Genomic DNA, 22,146 nt, shown 5'->3' with positions numbered 1-22,146 from the left:
ATGTTTAGTGTTTTTCAAGAGGCCGTTGCCTGAACCTAATGGTTGTTTCGTTTTGTGATTCCACAAAGAGGCAAAATATTTGGGGTAGTACAGACCAAAACCAATGTTTTAAGAAAAAGTATTTATTATTTACACCACTGAAATAGTCCCGTAAGAACAATATACACCATGTTTATTTGAAAGGACCGGATTCCTTTCAAATACAAGATCTGTATAAAGCAATACTGTCAACACAAACAGTGGTCACATTACATATCTGCGGGCTTAGGCATTGCAAATAATTTTTTTTTTTAATCTTATGGCTAAATATTTTCACTGAAACACAGTGTTTGCACTTAGACAATATACAGCTGGAACAGAACAAAAACTTTTTGTTCATGCTTTTTAGGGCTGAACCAGTGATACGTCCCACTTAAAAACGTATTGCCTTTAATTGCTTTTATGACAACGGTTTTAGGCAGAAGTGCTTCTACTTAGCCACCAAAAAGACACTTTTGTTCCTTAGTTTTATTCTTCAGTCTTATGTTTTCTATTTCTCATACTATGAGACATACTTGTATCACAGCTGATGTTTTCCAGTTTTACTCAAAGAACACAGACATACATATAGACCAAACTGAGACAGATCAAAGTGTAGAGATGTAAATAGTGCACAGTAAGAAGAGAAATCGTGTCTACAACAAAGGAATAAAAAAAAAACTCTCAGTGATTTTAAGCATACCAAACTAGGTTCCTTACGCAAAAACTTTTTTTTTTTTTTTGGTTTTAAAGGGAAAAGCAGTAGCTTCAACATGGGTTTGGCCTTAGATTTAGTTAGACAACAGCACAATGAGACAAAAACGCAAAACATAACTTGTTTCCAAAGCCACAAAATGACACTGTTGAGTATATATTTTTGTCCACTTTTTTGTGTGTGGGGGGAAAAAAACTCAGTACTCAATGCTGGAGAAAATATTTTTCAAGAGTAACAGTATATTCATATAGGGGGAAAAGGATTTTTTAAGCGTATTGCTATGATCTTCAAAAAATATAAAATTAAATTTACAAAAAAACTGGAAGACCAAGTATAAGCAGTCTGATATTCGCTGCAGTGTCCAGCACTATCATAATGATTTCTAGCAGAAAAGCAAGAAGTTCGTGATCTCAAGTATCCTCGGTAACTGCTCATGTAACTGGTAACTACTGTCCTTGCTTCTTTGACAGATACCTGCAAGAAATAAAATAAAGATGTCTACCCTGTATCACAATAAATTCACAATAACAGTCTAACTCCTCCCAAAGGAAGCAGTTAATTTTAATAACAAAACTTTTCCAGATGAGTAATAATTGTTAATAATCACTAATACCTGTTGACTGTTTATGTGCCATCCACTAGTTTTGTTTGGTTGGGGTTTTTTTGTTGTTGTTGTTGTAGAGAGAGAGAAAGAGAGAGAGAGAAAATGAGCAGGGAAGAGACAGGGGGGAGGGAGAGAGAATCCCAAGCAGGCTCCAGCTGTCAGCTCAGAGCCTGATTCGGAGCTTGATACCATGAACCACCTGAGGCGAAATCAAGAGGTGGACACTTAACCCACTGAGCCACGCAGGTGCCCCCCACCCCCTCCGCAATGTTTTAAGTACAGGTATTAATTCGTTTAGTCCTCATAACAGCTCAATGAAGAGCTTTTATTTATTTTGAGAGAGAGACAGAGAGAGAGGGTGCACAAGCAGAGGAGGGGCAGAGAGAGAGAGAGAGAGAGAGAGAGAAAGAATCCCAAGCAAGCTCTGCATTGTCAGCAGGGAGCCCAAAGCAAGGCCTGAACCCAGGAACAATGAGATCATGACCTGAGCCAAAACCAAGAGCTAAACACTTAACTGACTGAGCCACCCAGGCAGGCCAAAAGATCTTTCTTTTAGAATTTATTCCTATTTTACAGGCATGAAAAGGGTAAGCAATTTGCCCAAGTTCAACGAACTAGAAAGTGGCAGAGCTTAGATTCAAAACAAGGCTCTGGAGACTGCACTCTCTCCCTTCGTACTGTATGACTTCCTAATGTGAAAGTGATATATTAACTAACATTGCAACTTTCATAAAGAATTTCACACTCATTTAAAGACCTTCTTTTTCTTGAGTAAAGACTGTGGGCCACAGATACTAAAAGACTCTGATCAAGAGTGTAAAGATGTGAAGATGTTAATTTACTAAGTAAACAATTTTTCCTTCACATTATTTTATAGGAATCTACCATTAAATTCAAAGTTTTATCTCTATTTCTCACATGTATAAATTACTATACTTAGTAGTATTGGGTGGGAAAGAGTTCTTAAAATCAGAAGACCTGGACAAGTTTTTTTGTTTTGTTTTGTTTTGAATATTTATTTTTGAGAGGGAGAGAAAGAGGGAGGGAGGGAGGGAGGGAGGGAGGGAGGGAGGGAGGGAGGGAGGGGCATAGAGAGGCAGGGACAGAGGATCCAAAGCAAGCTCTGTGCTGACAGCAGCAAGCCCAATGCAAGGCTCAGACTCAAGAACCATGAGATCATGACCTAAGCTGAAGTCGGACGCTTAACCAACTGAGCCAAGATGCCCCAAGAAGACCTGGACAAGTTTTTATGGTGCAAAACGTGCTCAATTTGTAGCATTTATTATCTCCATTCCTTAGTTACACCATCTGTAATTTGGAGATGAGAATAAAAATGCCTGCTTTATCTTCCTAATAGAATTATGAGGATCATCTAATAAGAAGCTATATGTCAGCACAGAGCCCAATGCAGGGCTTGAAGCACTTGAACCCACAAAAGAAAGAGCTTTCTTTTAGAGTTTATTCCTGTTTAGCCTATTTTAGCCTATTACATGAATGGTTTCTTTTGTTGCTGTATTAATGCAACCAGATCTTTTAAAGATCTAATTCCAAAAAATTACTTGCAGTACACATAATCCTGTCCACTTCTCCAGAAGTTATCCCTGCTTCATTATCTTGATGTTTATATGCAGTCTATATGTAGATTTGTGCTAATGTAGATATGTTTGTGCTTAGAAAAAAGGCTAGAAGATCATAAATCAAGATGGTAACTGTGGTTCTCTTTAGAAAAGAAAATCATTAAGTAATTGTTTCTCTACTGGATTAAAGTTTTCAAATTTTTCTGCTATACAGAGCAATTACTTGCAGAGTGATTTTTAACAGAAAAAAATTTGTGTGTTTTATTTTATCCTGACTTTATTTTACATATAAGAACAGGGACTACATTCTCATATGATTTATAAAAGGGCGACCTATCTAGCGTCACAGAATTAATTTCCAAGTAGCATCACAAATGTGTACCAATCTCAAATCCTCTCTCCTAGAAGTATTAAAGACCCTAAGAGATGCGGGTTTATGAACAAGTTAGAGGTTAAGATGAAAAGGAAAAATACTTTTGGGGGAGATGTCACTGGATTAGAAAACAGTTTTAGAATTCACGCATCTTAAATAAAATTCAGAATTATGTGTATACCAGGGTCACCAGATAATTTTTTCATTCATTAATGTAAATGGGAAATGAATAAGCAATTAGCACTTACCTTTCCCAATATTTGTGATTTAGGTCCAAAAAGTCATCTAATTTTGCTATTTCCTTGAGGTACTGAGTTAATTTTAAAAGTTCCTTGTCTTTATCTCGATTTAGGTGCGCTTTCATAAAAGGCCTTATCTGTTAGGAAGCAAACATCCAACACTTCACATTACAATAAGGAAACTGGCACAAATCTACCCTACCCTCTCATTAGAATTCAGTAATGAGATTAAAATATCACTAAAGAGGACTTTTGCACTGTCTCAGTGTAATAAACTGATAGTCACGCTATAATGTTCCTAATGCAAGTTAAGAGTTCTTCCACCTCATTTACCTTACGTTACCTTTTCAGTCTGAACCTGGCAACACCAGCTTTCTTACGGCACTTGAACTCTACGTGGCTTCTCTACTTTGTAAAACTGCCAGACTTTTTCCTCTTCTATCAATCCAGCTGCTTCTTACCAATTAATTCATGCCACCTAACTCATAAAATGTTAATCCAAATACAAGCTTGATCTAACAGGGGAGTGAAATAAATTTTAACAATGATGATTTCCATTTCCGTGTTTTTCTATAAAACTTTACATAGCTATTATGTATTTATATAACATATTTTCTCTCGTTTTACCGCAAGTATTTTTATCATTAAAGTCCCCGTAAAAGTATTTTTAGCTCCGCAAGAGTTTTCCCATAAAAAGAAGTCATATTTTCCAGATTTTTAAGGTTGATATATTTTACGATGAAAAGCATTCATTTCAAAAGCATGAAAGTCAGGATGGTAGATAGGGTAGAGAATTGTTAACTAGTAAGGGATATTTCTATCTTGACTTGGTGGTAATTACATGTGTTATCTTTGTATCTATTTGTTAAATTATAAATTTTATGCACTTTTCTTTGTCACAGTTCCAATAAAGAGTTTTGTCTTTTTAGGTTATCAGTTCAAATATCTTTATAAAACTCAAGACAACCTTTCAACAATTTTTAATTAATTTTAGATGAAACGATGTCTGGGATTTGCTTTAATTACAGAGAGGGAAGTAGGCTGGGTACAGAGCAAACAATCATCTAAGAATTAATAAGTTGTTTAAACTGAATGATGCAAACACAGAAGTTCATTATATAATCCTATATAGTTCTATTTATATTTGGATTTTTCCATTTTATAAAAAATTTTTTTAAAAATCATATTCTTAAAACACACATATAAGGAGAACTGAATAAATCACACTTAGTAAAATATTAATATATCCTTATCATGATTTAGAGAAAATGCAAACTGCTTATTAGTTATTAATTTTACATAGTAAACTGAAAAACAGAAGACATTTAGTTCTGTCCCCTGTTAAGTACAATGAACCCAAAGAAGTCCATACCCTATCAAGAATAGGAAAGGTCTTAAATATTTTACATATATGTATAAATATATATATATATATATATATATATATATATATATATATATATATATATATACTTTTCTTCTCTGTTATTGGAAAAACACACCACCAGCTTGAAATGGACAGAAGAAAATTTTCCCTATGTTCTACTCGCATCAGAACAGCTTGGTGTCAGGACCCCCATTAGTCAGTTAGGCTTCCACAACTTTAAGGGCACCAATCAGAGCTGTCAGGGGGAGTCTGCACAGATGCAGGCAGTTGTAGATTCTGCCTCCAAACAGATAGAGTGGTCAGTGCTGTCTCACAGCAGCAGCTATGCATGCAGGAGATCAGGAAGATTCTCTTCAAGAATCAGACCTTGCTTAAGCCCTGGGGCTGGGAGTAAAGAGGCATGATATCAGGATGTGATGAAAGGAGTTTCTACATAATCTTGGGCAGTATTATAATGTTTCAAAGTATTCCTTCATTCAAGTAAAAAAAGATAACATGCTAACTTTTAAACTATTAACATACAATGTGCCAATGGGATTCCTAGTTTAACAGTAGGAAGGGATTTTGACTAAAAGAGAAAGTACAGTTTCTGTGGCTGGTAAATAAGATTTACCAAGGTCCTGCTAAGTTAGGTTGACTTTCTAAATATTTAGTCTTAAGCACTATTAAACAGCAAAACTAAAATACTCCTATGACTCTGGATCTAAAAGTTAAACTAGTTAAGTGCAAAAAAAGTCTATTATTCACCCAACTTCACTTGATCTAGCATAATCATTTCTTTTTGTACCATTCTTCAAAAATGATCTCACTAACAGGACAGGCAACATATGTGACCACTACAGTATCATATCAAAGAAACATTTTTAGGAACTTAAGATGGTCTAGATTATCTGCATTTTCTTATATCATCATTTCCTTGTACAAATAACAATATGAAGTTTTCAGAGTACTGATTTATCCATGACCAAAACTCAAGTTTTGTTAGTTCAGTACTGTATTTATTCATAATTCACAATGCCTTCCATATTCCATGTCAAACCTTAAGATTGGCAAGCTTATACCATAAGTTTGCTCTTTTATTTATTTTTTTTTTAATTTTTTTTTAACATTTATTTATTTTTGAGACAGAGAGAGACAGAGCATGAACGGGGGAGGGTCAGAGAGAAGGAGACACAGAATCTGAAACAGGCTCCGGGCTCTGAGCTGTCAGCACAGAGCCCGACACGGGGCTCGAACTCACGGACCGTGAAATCATGACCTGAGCCGAAGTCGGATGCTTAACCGACTGAGCCACCCAGGCCCCCCAAGTTTGCTCTTTTAAAAAGAAGCAGTCTTTAAGATCTCTGTGAAATCTTTTTTGAGACTTCTATCAAGAGCATTATGAAACCATGACAACAAAACACAGTAAGAATATTTCTCAATTTCAAAACGGCTTCTATGTCAATGTGGGCAGATCATTAATAATTACCTTCTTTTTTTTTTAATGTTTATTTATTTTTGAGAGAGAGATAGAGTGTGAGTGGGGGAGGAGCAGGGAGAGAGGGAGAGACAGAATCTGAAGCAGGCTCCAGGCTCTGAGCTGTCAGCACAGAGCCCGATGTGGGGTTTGAACTCACAAACTGTGAGATCATGACCTGAGCTGAAGTCAGACGCCCAACTGACTGAGCCACCCAGGCGCCCCAATAATTACCTTCTTAAAAGAGGTTTTCAAAAGGAGACATGTGAAAGATTACCTATAGAATGTTTAAAAATATCTCTCCTGAATTAAAATTTGGGCAGTTTGGAGACTTAGGTATTTTTAGGAATTCATTCAGTGATTCTACAGACTACCTTGTTTAAAAAAATAATAATAATCCTGCTCTAAACTAACATGAAGAACTAGAAGTTTATATCATCTTTGCATCCAGAGATAATTAGGGCCCAAATGTGGGCTGGAAAAATAAAGTTTCTTCTAAACACACATGAAACTAAGGATTATGTAATTTTTCTAAGTTAAAGCTTTCCTCAAAAATCACTCCTTGAACATCATGATGACTTCACTTCCTGTCCTGAGCAGGTATTAACCACTAGTTTCATTTGGTTTAGATCAAATGAATCTTTCCTCAAGAATTTATTTCTGTACAACACCCGGTAAACTACGCACAAGAAAAACACTTCTTCCAAAGCCTCAAACAGACACCATTTTTAAAGAGGAACATAACCACCAACCTACCTCAAGTACTTTTCATCCAAGTCAATAGCTTTTACAATTGCTGCAACTCACTACTGAGATCAGCATTCTGTCTCTCAGCTATCCTCATACACTAAAGAGTACATCCAGAGTCTATAAGGAAAGCTTAAAAAATGTACTTTCTTGTAAGTTTTCTCTTTTAAAGTTATCAAGAACCCAACTTGTGGAAAGGTTCAGGACTGAGAATAAAAATATCTTAGGGTTCATATTTCCATTTCAGATTGAGATTCCACTTGTATTAGTATAATATGAAGCTATCTTTTCCATTTTCACATCGTACTGACATTCAGGCAACCATAGGTACCAGAAATGTAAAGTTTCAAATTTTTCTCTTACCAATGTTATGCTGCCACCAGGATTAAATGTTACCATCATATCTACAAAACTGCATCTGACTTCATGCTAAAATCACTGGCTTAGGAATCAAGTAGTCACTTAGATTCTAACTCAAATTCTGTCATTAACCAGTCACATACATAACTTTGGGCAAGTTACAAATTTTCTGATCCTCCAATTGTTTACATAAAGTTAAGAAGATAGACAAAATGATTGAGATTCCTAGCTCTGGCATTTTATAACTCTAAGATCTCTACTTTTCCTGTATGAATTTTCAAAACCCTTAGTTTCAGTTTAAACAGGAAAAAATAAGCTTTTACTGCCAGCTTTCAAGCTAACATCAACTAACATCAGAAATTCTAAGATTTGTATCGCTAATAAAATGTTTGATGCTTTCATGCTTTCACTTATGATGCTAAAAGTCAACAAAAGCCCGTATGTTGCTCCACAAAGCTGATTAAAAACACCTGGATAAATTGGCAAACTAAGAAGATATCAATGTGGGAAACAGAATGTTCAACTGTAGATGAATTTTTCTAAATATGTAAGCTTTCTTGCCTGTGACCATAATATAGGACTTCTGAAAATTTATGAAACTCAACAGTGCTAAAGTTCTACCACAAATTCCAGATTACATAAGCATAGTAAGTAAAATTATGTCTTACCTTTAATCCATTCTGTGGGTTCATTAGAAAATTTCTTCCAATGTCATCAAACATAATGGTGTTTTTTTTGCTGTAAAACTCCGAAAACTTTCCCCATATAACACCAAGAGGCTTTACCTTAGAATAAAAGTTTAGATTTAACTCAATTTTATCAGTAGTTCATCCTTTCTTAAAAGCAGAGATACCTCAAAATGCCCTGCAGAACTGCATCAGAGCACTCACTTTCTCCTGTAGGATGCTGACAGCTGGCTATGTGAAAGGATCACAGCTGAGATGCAACACATTTTAAAACACAATGGATCTCACAATGTTAACATCTGAAAGGTCTGTTCATGTCTACCTGACTAAACTCACTGTAAGACTTTCCATAATTTTAATGTGAAGATTGGAGGTCAAAGGAGGGGTAATTATTTAAAAAGAATCTGAAGTAATTGAGTAGTCACATGACTTCCTGAGCTAATACGTGCCCCTCAGAGCCTGAATGTCACATGGGGTCTGTTTTCAAAATTAGAAAACCTTAATAATAAACAATGTACCTGGCTCTATTAATACAGAACTTAAATATTTTGTAGAGGAAAGAAAATTGATTCTGCCTTTAATTTAGTGGCACAGGTGCACAACTTCTAGGGCAACTGCTTAACTTCAAACGCACTATAATTTGTAATCTCTTGCTTTTATTTCTGAGCTGTTGTTTTCACAGAAGGAGAGTAAGAAAGCACATGACCAGGGGGAGAGGGGTAGAGGGAGAGAGATCCTCTTAAGCAGGTTCCACGCTCAGCATGGAACCTGACGTGAGGCTTGATTCCACAACACTGGGATCATGACCTTAGCCAAAATCAAGAGCCAGATGGTCAACTGACTGAACCACCCAGACGCCCCTAGTTCTGAGTTCCTTTTTTTTTTTTTTTAAGTTTATTTATTTATTTTTGAGAGAGACAGAGACAGCATGAGCAGGGGAGGGGCAGAGAGATAGGGAGTGAAAAATAATCCCAAGCAGACTCCCTGCTGTCAGCAGGGAGCCTGATGCAGGGCTTGAACTCACAAAATGTGAGATCATGACCTGAGCTGAAACAGAGTCAGACGCTTAACCAACTGAGCCACCCAGGCACCCCTAGTTCTGATTTCTTAAAATAAGTCTTCAAAAAGATAATTCCTTACACATTCCTATCTGTTGGTACTTGCATATATTCTCTATAAAACCACACAAGAATGTAGGAAGAGAAGACTAACTAGCTAGAGGGCCAGGTGGGAAGAGGACTTTTCATTACATACTTCATTTTTGAATATCAATTTATTATCATTTAGAAAATTTTTTAAATAAATTAATTTTTAGAAGTATTTTTTGCTGAAGACAGGAGTCTCATTTATGGTAATATGAGATTCTATGATAATAATATTATCTGAGATTAAATGGTAGTATACAAATGATGACAAAAGTTGTCATTTAAAAATATTCTTTTTTACTTTCTACAACATATTTTAATATGGAGAAAGACTTTTTTCTTCTTAGTATCTTAGCTACTGCAAAGAATGATATTGAAATTACTTTACTATTTAAAATACTTTAATTTTATTTGCCTTAATTACTTTTAACTATTTGTTTACTACTGAAACAGACCCCCCAAATACTTCAAGACAAAGATCGAACTGACCCAGTAAGCCAATTCTTCATTTTCTTAGCTAACAAAAAGACTTAAGAAAGAGGACAAGAGCTCTGGTTTATGACACCCAGGGTTAGAAATCCTGCATCCTCTTAAATAGTGCTGTCACTTTCTAATTACGTCAAGTGCACTCTGTTCCCTAAAACATGGACTACTTTGTTCTCAATTAAATACTGCTGACTATAGGAAAAAAACATGAAAACACAAAAAAGCACACAAGAACATTTAAAATTACCTATAATCCAATCATTACCAAGGATAATAGCTATTCTGATAATACTGTATTTGCCTCCAGTCTTTTTTATAAACATCAACAGCTTTTGAGTTCACAGATGTTTTGTTAGGTGGGAACCTGAACCAAATAAGAGCTAAAAGCTATTTCTAACAGTCAGCAAATACTGCCAAGTAGTTTTTTCACTTTAATGACATATCATGAAAAATTTTTCATTCACTAAATATTCTATTACATCATTCCATTACATGAACAAAAATTTTTATACCCAATTCTCTACTATTGGATATTGAGGATTTATTCACTTTTTTTTGAAGTATAATTAACATACAGTGTTTTATTAGTTTCAAGTGTACAACACAGTGATTCAACAATTCTACACATTACTTGGTGCTCCCCACGGTAAGTGCAGTCACCATCTATATCACCATACAACGTCATTACAACATTATTGACTATATTGCCTATGCTGTACTTTTCATCTCCATGACTTATTTATTTCATAACTGGAAGTCTGTACCTTTTAATCTCCTTCATCTATTTCACCCATCTCCTCACCTATCTCCTCTCTGGCAACCACCAGATTTATTTTTATTTCTAATTTTTAACTATTATAAACACTACTCTGTTTAACACTTCCCAAACTCGTTTTAGTGTTTAGATTTTATGAATGTACTATTTTAGTACATTATGTTTTTCCCTTCATGTATGAAGTATTTCCTTTACTGAATAAATCTCCATCACTTAAATAAATCTATATATGATTTCAATGATTTCAATACAGTCCCCAATAGGCTTTCCTAGTTTGCTAATAGTTCTCCCCAATTCCTACTAGTTCATGAGCTTCCCAAAGCTATAGACTATGTCTCCTCATCTCCAACAGTGCCTTTCACAATATGTTCTAATAGGAGTTCAATAATAGGACTGGTTACTTGATGAGTAAACAAATTAAAGAACTCTAATCTTTTTAGCCCAACCTTTTCCTCGGACAGTCTTGTTGCTCTTCTCTAGGGCTACACATACATCATAGCAAAGTACATACATTATGGTATCTGTTTTCATTTATCAAATTTTATATGGCGCGGGGTGAGTATGTTTTGGTTTGCTTCTAGTGTTTTCCTTGATGACACCTACCCTGTTTTTAGCAACACTGTGCTGCCATCATCATGGAATAATTATCCATGACCGTTGACACTCCTACCTCAAGATCTTTAATTCTATCATTAAAATTCCAATCTATTAGCCCTACATATATCTTCCTATGTCAAACTCAACTGATGCTTTCTATCCTCTCAGATATACTTCCTAACTCTTTCTGTAGTTTATTCCATCAATATAAATACAAAAAGTACGCTAGAGGGGCGCTCAGTTGGCTCAGTCAATACAGCATGCAACTCTTGATCTCAGGGTTATGAGTTCAATTCCCACAATGGATGTAGAGATTAGTTACAAAAATAAAATCTTTAAAAAAAAAAAAAAGGTACGCTAGAAAATAAACAAGTCTTTAAACAGAAGATGTTTTTTTTTAAGTTTATTTATTTTGAGAGAGAGAGAGAGAATGAGAATGTGCAAGCATGGGAGAGGCAGAAAAAGAGGGAGAGAGAGGATCCCAAGCAGGCTCCTCACTTTCAGCGGGGAGCCCGATGTGGGGCCTGAACTCCTGAACCCTGGGATCATGACCTGAGCCGAAACTAAGAGTCAGTCTATTAACCAACTGAGCCACCCAGGTATCTTGGAAGTAAAATGATTTCTTACATCTATTAATCCTCTCCTTGGAGTATGTACTGTTATCATAGCAGCACTGTCCAACATGAAGGTAATCTTATAATTTGCATTTGTGCTCACTCCCAGCTCCTATAAATACAAATATTCATGTGGTTAAAACATAATAATATGAAAAATTCCAAGCTTTCTGAATACTCCAGCTACAATTTCCTACAATGCCAACTTTCTACCCTACTGGCCACCACACCTTGCTCAACAATTAGCAAGTTTTTTAGTTTCATTTTACTAAGTCAATAAATGAGTCCAAAGAAATTAAACTAGAAACAGACTACATCCCATTTTGTATTTCAGAAGAACATCACTTCTTTAAGTATTACAACCAAGGCAAAAGAAGGGGGGAAAAGGATTGTAAATGGAGGATTAAAAAAATGGGGGAGCTGTGCTGTACTTTTTTTGAAAAAGACTTAATTGTTCAATACAATCCACTATCAAACAGACTTTAAACACACCTCTATTCCTTTTTTTTTTCAATATATGAAATTTATTGTCAAATTGGTTTCCATACAACACCCAGTGCTCATCCCAAAAGGTGCCCTCCTCAATACCCATCACCCACCCTCCCCACCCTCCCTCCCCCCATCAACCCTCAGTTTGTTCTCAGTTTTTAAGAGTCTCTTATGCTTTGGCTCTCTCCCACTCTAACCTCTTTTTTTTTTTCTTCCCCTCCCCCATGGGTTTCTGTTAAGTTTCTCAGGATCCACATAAGAGTGAAAACATATGGTATCTGTCTTTCTCTGTATGGCTTATTTCACTTAGCATAACACTCTCCAGTTCCATCCACGTTGCTACAAAGGGCCATATTTCATTCTTTCTCATTGCCACGTAGTACTCCATTGAACACAGCTCTATTCCTAATAAACGGCATTTGTTTATCTACTAAATGCCCTCTGATGAGATGAAATCAATTCAACTTGGAACTTCTAAAAAGACAAATGCAATTGCAAAATATTCTTAAATGGATTGTCTAACACTTACTTTCATTTTAGCTTCAATCCACTTCATATTTGTTGCAGCTAAAATATGAAGAATGATAATATGATACAAATGAAAAGCTTGGACTTCATTTAAAATTTTTTTCTTCTCTATAAGTAAGTTTTCTAAGCAAGATTAAAAGTTCAAATGCATCACAAATAAGAATTCCTAACATATTTATGGTAATTTTAAGTATTCTTAAAAATAAACTTATTTTTAGTGTGTCAACACAAAATGGAATTTTAACAACTCTTATCTAAAAGATACAGGTCACCAATGTTCAAAAGAATTTTGAATCTAGGTAATTCATAAATTAAAACCTAAACTCCTTTTTAAAAACAGCCCTAAAACTATTTTCTTATCAATGCAAACTTAAATATAGGGTGCCTGGATCTCCAATCTATTTCCACATTCCCACTGCCATGCAATGCACTGCTATGCAATGCATGCAATGCATAGATATTGGTATCTATGTCAATATAAGCAAATCAGTATTATGTGCCAAAAGTTGATGCCAAAGTTGACTGCTAGGTCCGATGAAAATTAGCATTTTGCCAGGCTCAGGAAACTTAGTGTTTATTCAGTCTAGGAGCTTTTAACAATGAGTCTGAGACAACTAAATTAATAAATTCTATCTATGTATCTGCTCATTGTGAGACACCAACCAGTTTCTCAAGATCACTGATATTAAAATTCAACCCTGTTTTATATGCCCTTCTGGTCCCAAGTTACTAGACTAAACTACATTTTAAACATTTTACCTAATTTTTTTTTTAATTTTAAAAAATTTTTTAAGTAAAATGCTTAAAAAGGAAACGAGTTTAATTATTTAAAGTGTGTATATGTGTATGTATGTATTTTTTAAAGGCAAAAGAGGTACCTGAGCTCTCAAAATAAAAATCTTTGCATACATATACAAAAACAGAAAGAATCACCTTACACACAAAACTGGTCAGTTGAACTAGAATTTGAGAGACTGATGCATCTACAATGACAACGATCACAAGATAGGGAAAAACAATTTTTTTTTTAATTCAGTATCTATTTTGGGTCTATAATACCCAAATGAAAATAAAAATATTCATAGCTAATAAAAAGGGTTTCCAATTAAGAAATTACTATACGACAGACATACTGACACTTTTATTCTTGCAACTACCCTGTAATATAGGTTTACTTATCTTCATTTCTCAGACAAGGAACTTAAGGCTCAGAGAGATTAACTGACCTCCCCAGTGTCACAAAGTAAGGACCAAGTCAGAATTAAAACTCTATTTAGCTCTAAAGTAAAGTGCCTTTTTCAACATACAGCCACAAAAATATCATAATTTATAAAAATAACTTATTTTAAACCTATGACGGTAAAAAGTTCTCTAAATTTCTAAGTCTAGTTTAATAACATTTAGAGGAAAACCTTTTTTTCTCAAATGTCATCTTAGGTGTCAGTTGAACAAAAATATGTTCCCAGGAAGCTCTCTTCTCTGTATGTTATAAACCAAGAAATTATGTATTTAACTATGTATTTAACCTTAATGGCTATGAACTCATATTAATACTGAACAGAAATTAATAATTTCCTCTGATTAAAAGGAAAAGTACAAAGGAAATTTAAAGATTGAAGTAACAACTATGTGGTCACTCATCAAAAACCCAGTACAATTAAATGCAGCATCTTTAACTGATGAGATTTTATTTAATTCATAATCAGGATAGCTCATTTATGCCTATGACTTGCCAAGAGGCAACGTTAAATGTTTGAGAGGTAAGATATAAATCATCCCTTAGCAATAAAGTCTTACCAGAAAAAAATGTCCATTGAACTAAACAGTGTGCTCAGTATGTAATAAATTTACTTTTTGGAGCAAACTGATCTTATTACGGACCTGTAAGTTCCTGGAATGGGCCACCAACCACAATTTAAGCAATATTGCTTTAGTCCATCTATTAATTTCCCTTAAGTAAATTCACATTCCTTTACTTCTGAAGAACATCACTGTGATTTTTCTACACATATCTTTCTCCAAGTGTTTTGAAACTACAGTGATAAAGGAGAAAGCAACAATATCTGGAGGCTTCAAAGATTCTACAGTAAAGATCAGAAAGAAAAGTTCTCATCAAGGTGAGGTCTTACGGAAATAAGATCATTTTTGTTCTGACAGCATCATCTACTCTCTTTCTACATTTAACTATTTCAATGGTAATGGTAAATGTAAGTTTAAATTGTGTTGCAAGAAAGTTAAATATGCTTCATTAGAAATTTGCTAAAGCAAATGAAAAACGTATCATATTTAACCTGAGGTCATGTTAAGTCACTTTATAAAGCAGAACAACTTACAGAACAACATTACTTCCATAGAAATCTAAACAAAAAATATAGCTTACACCAAATAACAATGTCATAATCCTCATATGCAGATGTGAGGAATTCGTGAAGATATGGCCGCATTAATTCTACTCCAGTCTCTGCACAAGACCTATGGTCTAAAAGAAAATCAGTCACAGATGATTATTAGTTTGTTATCATAGATAAGTACGTGATATCAACGAAACTTATAAAATGTAATATAAACATTCAGATGCAAATTACATAAGACTGAATTACATTGGCTGATAAACAGAGGTCTTTCAAAGCACACAATTTAAAATCCTTGCAATCTAATTTTATTTTATTTTTTTTTTTAATTTTTTTTTTTCAACGTTTTTAATTTATTTTTAGGACAGAGAGAGAGACAGAGCATGAACGGGGGAGGGGCAGAGAGAGAGGGAGACACAGAATTGGAAACAGGCTCCAGGCTCCGAGCCATCAGCCCAGAGCCTGACGCGGGGCTCGAACTCACGGACCGCGAGATCGTGACCTGGCTGAAGTCGGACGCTTAACCGACTGCGCCACCCAGGCGCCCCGCAATCTAATTTTAATTAATCGACTTTAATTTGTGAAGAGCAATACCCAGAATTCAGGCTTATACAGTAAACTGTAAATTTATTTTTCACATAGCCTCTAAAATATAGATGTTATTTTGTGACATGGAAAGCAAACTAGAGCCACCTATACTCACTTTTAGCCATTCACCTTCCAGATAGAATCACATTTCTCCAAAATGACAGGCCCAATTAACTTAATTATCAAATTTTAAAATAAGTATACATTAACCTATGACCTGTACTTAAAGTTTAGGATGAGAGCTAAATAAATTCATGCTTGTATCAGGAGTTAACTAATCACTTCTTAGCAATATTTTTGGATGAGATAAACATCTTCTTTCTCTTTTTTTGACATGAGAAATTTTAAATTCAAGAATCTGCCCTGAACATAATTAAATGAAAAACCAGGGATAAAATATCAAAAATAAGTTTTAAATAATCCTCATAAAAATTTAAATGTTAATCAACAGGGAATACCTTGGTTAAATTATGATGCATCCATTAACTACAGTACTGTGTGACTAAAAACTATACACATTTAATTCACAATGAGTATATTGAATGACTGCGATATTCAATATATCATCAAGTAAAAGTAAAAAGGATACACATACAAACACACCCTGGAAGATACACACCAAATATAAGAATAGTTATCTTTGGGTTTTGGGGTTATAGGTAACTTCTAAATTTTCTATAATGAATGATTTACTTTTTATAATAAGAAAAGCTTTCAAATATTTCATACTGGAAGAAAAAAAGTCAACAAAGGAAAAAAAGAGTTGTTATAGGTAACAGGAGATGAAGCACAATTTCAGCTGACTTACCAAATAACGTATAATCAACATCTAGTACCAAAAGCTTTTTCCCTTCCCTGGGAGGATTCAAAATCTCCACTTTGTACTCCTTCACTCTGCGGGAAATTTTCAATAGGTTTTCTTCCCTAGTAGAAAAATAAAATCAGATGAAACATTCACCTTTTTTTTTTCACATTATAACCCATTTCCTTTGATAGTGAAAAGCACTTACCTATTTTCTACTTCAACTACTTCATCTTCAATATCAAAGTCGTTGACAACATCATCATTGTCTGGAGGTGGACCTAAGACATCTTCCTATTAAGATGAAAAAATGGTTTTGTTTTACCAGATTATCTTTAACATAACAAATGCATGCATAGCATAAAAAGCAAATAAAAGATACAATCTGAGTTCAAGAATCTTTCAAAGATAGACTGTGAGAAAATTTCCATATTTTATACTTCATTATATATGTTCACTGGACAGATTTAACCATGTTAAATTTGACCATTTGCACTACACTTACAGCTAACTATATACTAACAAGTTCCCTAATATTTGTTTTCTGCTGAGTTAATACCACATACATTGGGAAGCTTTAATTTTTCACTGACTGTTAAACTGACAATTTTACCACAATTAAAATTATGATATAACAGTGTAATATAAATCATAGTATCTTCAAAGGGACAAATGGTAACAAAAGTAAACATTTACCAAGCTCTCCTCACGAGTTCCCATCATCATGATTTTAGTATTTGGTTTCAGTTTGAGAGCTCCAAGCTTAACATCATTTTCTGCAGGTTTGCCTACAATACAAGCAAATGACTGTTTTCTCACTAAAGTTCAGGTGCTGGTTTCACTATCCCATTATATAAAACCCTAACATTAAAAGGTTTAGTACAGATTCCACAGCAGTTTCTTTTTTCTTAAATTAACAAACTGTCACTGCTGAATTAGCAATGTCTAACACACTAAGAAGTAACAACTAACGCAAGATTTTTTTTCCCCAACTCCATCTAAGAGGAACACTTTTATTCAGCTAGCTAAATGAAACAAATTCATGTTATATTTTGCCATTCAAAATGAAGATGTTTTCCAAAAAGTCTTGAACACTGAGCACCTAAGATAAAACTAAAGATTTACTGGGGCACCTGGGTGGCTCGGTTAAGCGTCCGACTTTGGCTCAGGTCATGATCTCACGGTCCGTGAGTCCATGAGTCCGTGAGTTCGAGCCCCGTGTTGGGCTCTGTGCTGACAGCTCAGAGCCTGGAGCCTGTTTCAGATTCTGTGTCTCCCTCTCTCTCTGCTCCTCCCCTGTTCATGCTCTGTCTCTCTCTGTCTCAAAAATAAATAAACGTTAAAAAAAAATTAAAAAAAAAACAACTAAAGATTTACTGCTACCCAAAATTCACCTTTCCATGATATGATAAACACAAACACTTTTAAGCTGTATATGAACACTGCCTATAATTTTTAAATCATCATTATTTTTGAAGCGGCAAAGATAATTTAGGGAGAGTAGAAGAACCAAACTGTAATGAAAAAGCTGTGCTAGAACAAAGATGTCAGAAATTACGCTGTTTTACCTGAGGCTTCTGTGCCAAAGGTTTAACAAGCAAACACCAACTGTCAGAACAATCAAAAGTAATCTTAATAGTGATGGTATTTTCAAGTAACTTTTAAAATTCACACTTTTACTATAAAACAATTTTAGGTATATCCTTATCAAATAAATCTCCAAGGGGAAAGACTTACTAAAGAGAAAAGATAATAGCTAATATAAAAAAATCACAAACATATCAATGCAAGAAGTTTAAAGCGAAGAGAGAATTACCTTTAACTTTGAGTCCAAGTAACTTTTGGCGTTCTGGTAGCACTCCTGTAAGGGTCTTAAGAAATTGCTTGAGATCTAGCACAGTATCATCTTCTGAAAGTGTGGTCACTGAATATTCCTGTCCACCCCATTTTACAATGATAGGGAGAGCCATCCTTGAAACATACGATCAAGCAGCTTTTACTCAGAAAAAGATTCCTAAAAAGAGAGAGATATACAAGTAAATAAGTTAAAATAGATACATCAAAGATGTAGCCAAACTTGTAACTAAATTTTAGGAGCAATGTAGTTTGAGTCTTTCTTTACAAATTGATGGTGGAGAAACAAGATTTTCTCCTTACAGAAATGCTACCAGAACACCAAAAGTTATTAGGATTCAAAGTTAAAATTCCCCTACCCTCCCAATTTTTGGCTTAAGTTACTACTTCATAACACTCAGATTCTGCCTGTCCAATCGTTAAGCTGCAATGAAAAGCTACCTATACCTTCCTCTTTGACCAGGTTTATGCTACAGGCAAGTTTCTCCATGATGGACCATTCATATTTATTTAACATTTAAGAAGTGGTACAGAGAGTTGTTAAAAGGGCAAACTCTAGAGTACCTGGGTTCAGATCCCAGCTTTCCCACTTACTAGCTATTTGACTTTGGGAAGTTACCAGACTCTTAGTGTGTCTAGGTTTACAGACTCTTAGTGTCTAGATAATACTACCTACTGTGGGGCTCTTATGAGGGTTAAATTAGCTAATATTTATAAGTCACATAGACCTGGCACATAGAAAGCACTACACAAATTAAGCACTGGCTAAATAAATTTTCTTAAAAACTGGAACTGAAGTATTCCAGGCACTGTGCTAAATAGCAAACAGCCATTATTTGTTTCATATTTAGTAAGTTGTACAGTTTTCATGCAATGTCATTTAACAAGGTTGATAAGAATTGTCCCTCTTTTACAATTAAGGAAATGAGAGTTCGGAGAGTAATCTTCGGAGAAGTATGTAATCTTTTCATGGGCACATAGCTGGGAACACAAAGGTCTTCTGACTAAATTTCATGTTTCTTCTCCTACATCACAACTGTGTCTCTTGAAAGATCAGTAAATACAAAACCCACAGACACAGATATAAGCACACAGAATTATACAGGAGCCTCTATTCTCATCAACCATTAACATGTAGGTCTCTTCCCTCTAAAAGCTGTCTACCAGTCTTCCTAGGTGCATTTCCCGCACAGGTCAGAGAACGGAATTTCCTAATTTCAAAAGTATTGGTCTTTACAAATGCTATCACTTATTTAATGAAATATTTGCTTGCATTCTTCCTGAATTATGACCAACAGCAAGGCAGCAAACTGAATCATGTGAAAATAATTTAGAAACTTAAACTGTCTTCACCATGTCCACTAAAAGATAGCACCATAAATTCACTTAATACTTACTCTCTTATGTTTACAACCTACACTACTGAAATTTAAATAAAGTGTGTTAATTTAGGGCAATGTAATCCATTTTAGAGATAACTTGCTAGCAAATGTTATGATCGTCAATAAAGCGCCAAACAGACCTCTTGAACCAAACTGAAATATGGTTTAAATACTATTTTTCTGTGAAGGTGGGAATGAAAATGAAAATTCACAAGAGCTAGCAATGCAACCAGTACTAACAGTTTATGTTGTGTTGAGGGGAGCATAGAGTTTGGAGTGAGGTCACCTGAGCTCCAGATGAGTTTAGACAAGTCACCTCTAGACCAGCATTCTCAAAGTGTGGTCTCAGACCAATGACAGCATGACCCTACTTGGTAACTTGTTAAAAACATAATTGGGGCTGGAGAGAAAGGACCTAGCAATTTGTGTTTTAACAGTCCCTGTCCCAGCCTTCCCCAACCCCACCATTTCTGAGGCACACTAAAAGTTTGAGAGCCAATACTCTAGACTCCTCAATTTTCTCGGCTAAGAAAGAAAATACGCTGAATGGCATGGGCTCTTATGCTTAATAAAGTAGTATACAAATGTTATACATCACCTATACCACTAGTGGGAATTCCAAGTTAGCAGGTGCTCTAAAGGACCAAGCATAACAAAACAAATACCATTAATATTTTTAAATTCATAGCCCTAAAACTACTTTTCAACTTCATTTCTACAATAGTGAGATCATTCACAATGGAACAACACAATGCAAACGCATGAGTCATTTTGTTTTCACATTTAACCTTTCTCACACAATTCTAATACAGGAAAACCTTGGATTCTGAGTAACTTGTTGTGCGAGTGTTCTCCACGATGTGCAAATTTTCCTAATAAACTTTAACTTGATAAACGAATGATGTCCTGCAATAGTAGTATGTGACGCTACATGATCACATTTAAATGATCCCATGATCACAACTAAGCCAATGGTTCTTGAAATTTGCTTTGATATACAAGTACTTTAGATTACAAGCATGTTTCCAGAACGAATTATGCTCCCAAACCAAGGTTTTACTGTACTTTGTATCTTTCTAGGCCCTATCAGATTTATAAACTGAAAAAGGATTTGGGAGGGGGGTCAATTAAACCCAAACAAGTAAGTAAGGTTCACACCTTTAGGGTGAACCTAGAGTCAGGAAGAGCTGTTTGGGTTAGCTCTTCTGCCTAACACACTGTACTGACTTGCCTAGTCAGTTCCAAAATTCCTGACCCCAAATGAGGTAATTAAGATCTACTTAACAAGAACAGTGCTAAGGATGAGATAACACCCTGACAGCACTTTGTAAACTGTGGAGAGGAAGACAAATGGTGGAGATAACAGAATAAGGCCAGCACGCTAAACAACTTAATTAACTCACTTAATCTTCACAATCCTGAACAACTATTGTCTTCATCATAGAGATTCAAAAACTGAAAAAGAAAGAAAACAACTTGTCCAAGACCACACAACTAAAATGTGGCAAAGGTGGAATTCTGAAACTAACAGCAGCAGAAGTTAACACCTTGGGAATTGGGAGTAGGTTAACTTTTCAACAAGCCTACAGCACAGCAGCAGCAACTGCGTGGTAGTGCAGAGGCAGCAGCCCTGGGACAACATACAAGCATAGTCCATACTCAAAAACCCCCGGAGGCTGGGATGCCTTCAATACGAAGGAGGAGGAGAGATGATCAAACCCCGGAGGGGGGAGGAATGAAGTATGGGGACGCAAAACCCACTGGGGGACGGGAAGCCCACGACATAGACAAGGCCGGATGGGAGGGCGGCGGCCCCTGCGACGAGCGGGCCGGGGCCGGAGGCCTGGGCCGCAGACTAGGGCAGACGCGGCCCAGGGCGCCCACAAGCAGCCTCCAGCCCTCCAGGGCCGACCGCAGGGGAGGCCCGCCGCGCCAACAGCAGGGCTCAGCTTCGGCCCCTCGGCCCCAACGGCCTCTCAGTGGGCAACGCACCGAGGTGCCCCGCGTCCCCTCACCTGGAGCGCGGCGGAACCGGCAGCAGTGGACGCAAGAACCGGCCGCGGCGGAACAGAGGGTGACCGGAAGTGAAAGACGGACCGGAACCGGCTAACGAACCGGAAGTTCAATTTTGAAACGGAAACGCGCCGGAGACCAAACAGCTTCTCGTGTTTGTCTTTGGTGAGGCTAGTCCTATATAGCTGCTATCAGGGATCTCCTCACCTGGCGACGGAGCCAGGCCTTTCCGAGACAGTTACCCCCTGTTCAGATACCTACGATCCCTGGATGGCTGCCCGTCCTCCCCCGTTCTGCGCATGCGCCCTCTAGTGGGCGCAGAGCTGGTGGGTGCTTAAGGGATTTGATGTCTTTGGTATT

The 22,146-nt window shown here is 36.0% G+C and overlaps 1 protein-coding gene across 1 annotated transcript; it reads right to left on the bottom strand.

The window, feature by feature from the left end:
- Positions 1-104: 104 nt before the first annotated feature.
- Positions 105-22,136, bottom strand: UBLCP1 (ubiquitin like domain containing CTD phosphatase 1). Its single transcript, XM_019433756.2, has 11 exons — positions 21,789-22,136; positions 18,354-18,551; positions 17,234-17,325; positions 16,746-16,831; positions 16,544-16,659; positions 15,177-15,275; positions 12,798-12,835; positions 11,793-11,891; positions 8,145-8,261; positions 3,536-3,663; positions 105-1,207 (listed from the first exon to the last, which is right to left on the bottom strand). The coding sequence occupies exons 2-11, from the start codon at positions 18,505-18,507 to the stop codon at positions 1,180-1,182; spliced, it is 957 nt and encodes a 318-aa protein (XP_019289301.1). The 5' UTR covers positions 18,508-18,551; positions 21,789-22,136; the 3' UTR covers positions 105-1,179.
- Between the last annotated feature and the right edge of the window lie 10 nt (positions 22,137-22,146).

Source organism: Panthera pardus, unplaced genomic scaffold (genome assembly GCF_024362965.1).
Source record: "Panthera pardus isolate Hobbes unplaced genomic scaffold, ASM2436296v1 HiC_scaffold_2, whole genome shotgun sequence".
Taxonomy (NCBI): Eukaryota; Metazoa; Chordata; class Mammalia; order Carnivora; family Felidae; genus Panthera; species Panthera pardus.
The sequence above is the reverse complement of the archived record's forward strand: the minus strand, read 5'-3'. Positions and strand labels throughout refer to the sequence as shown.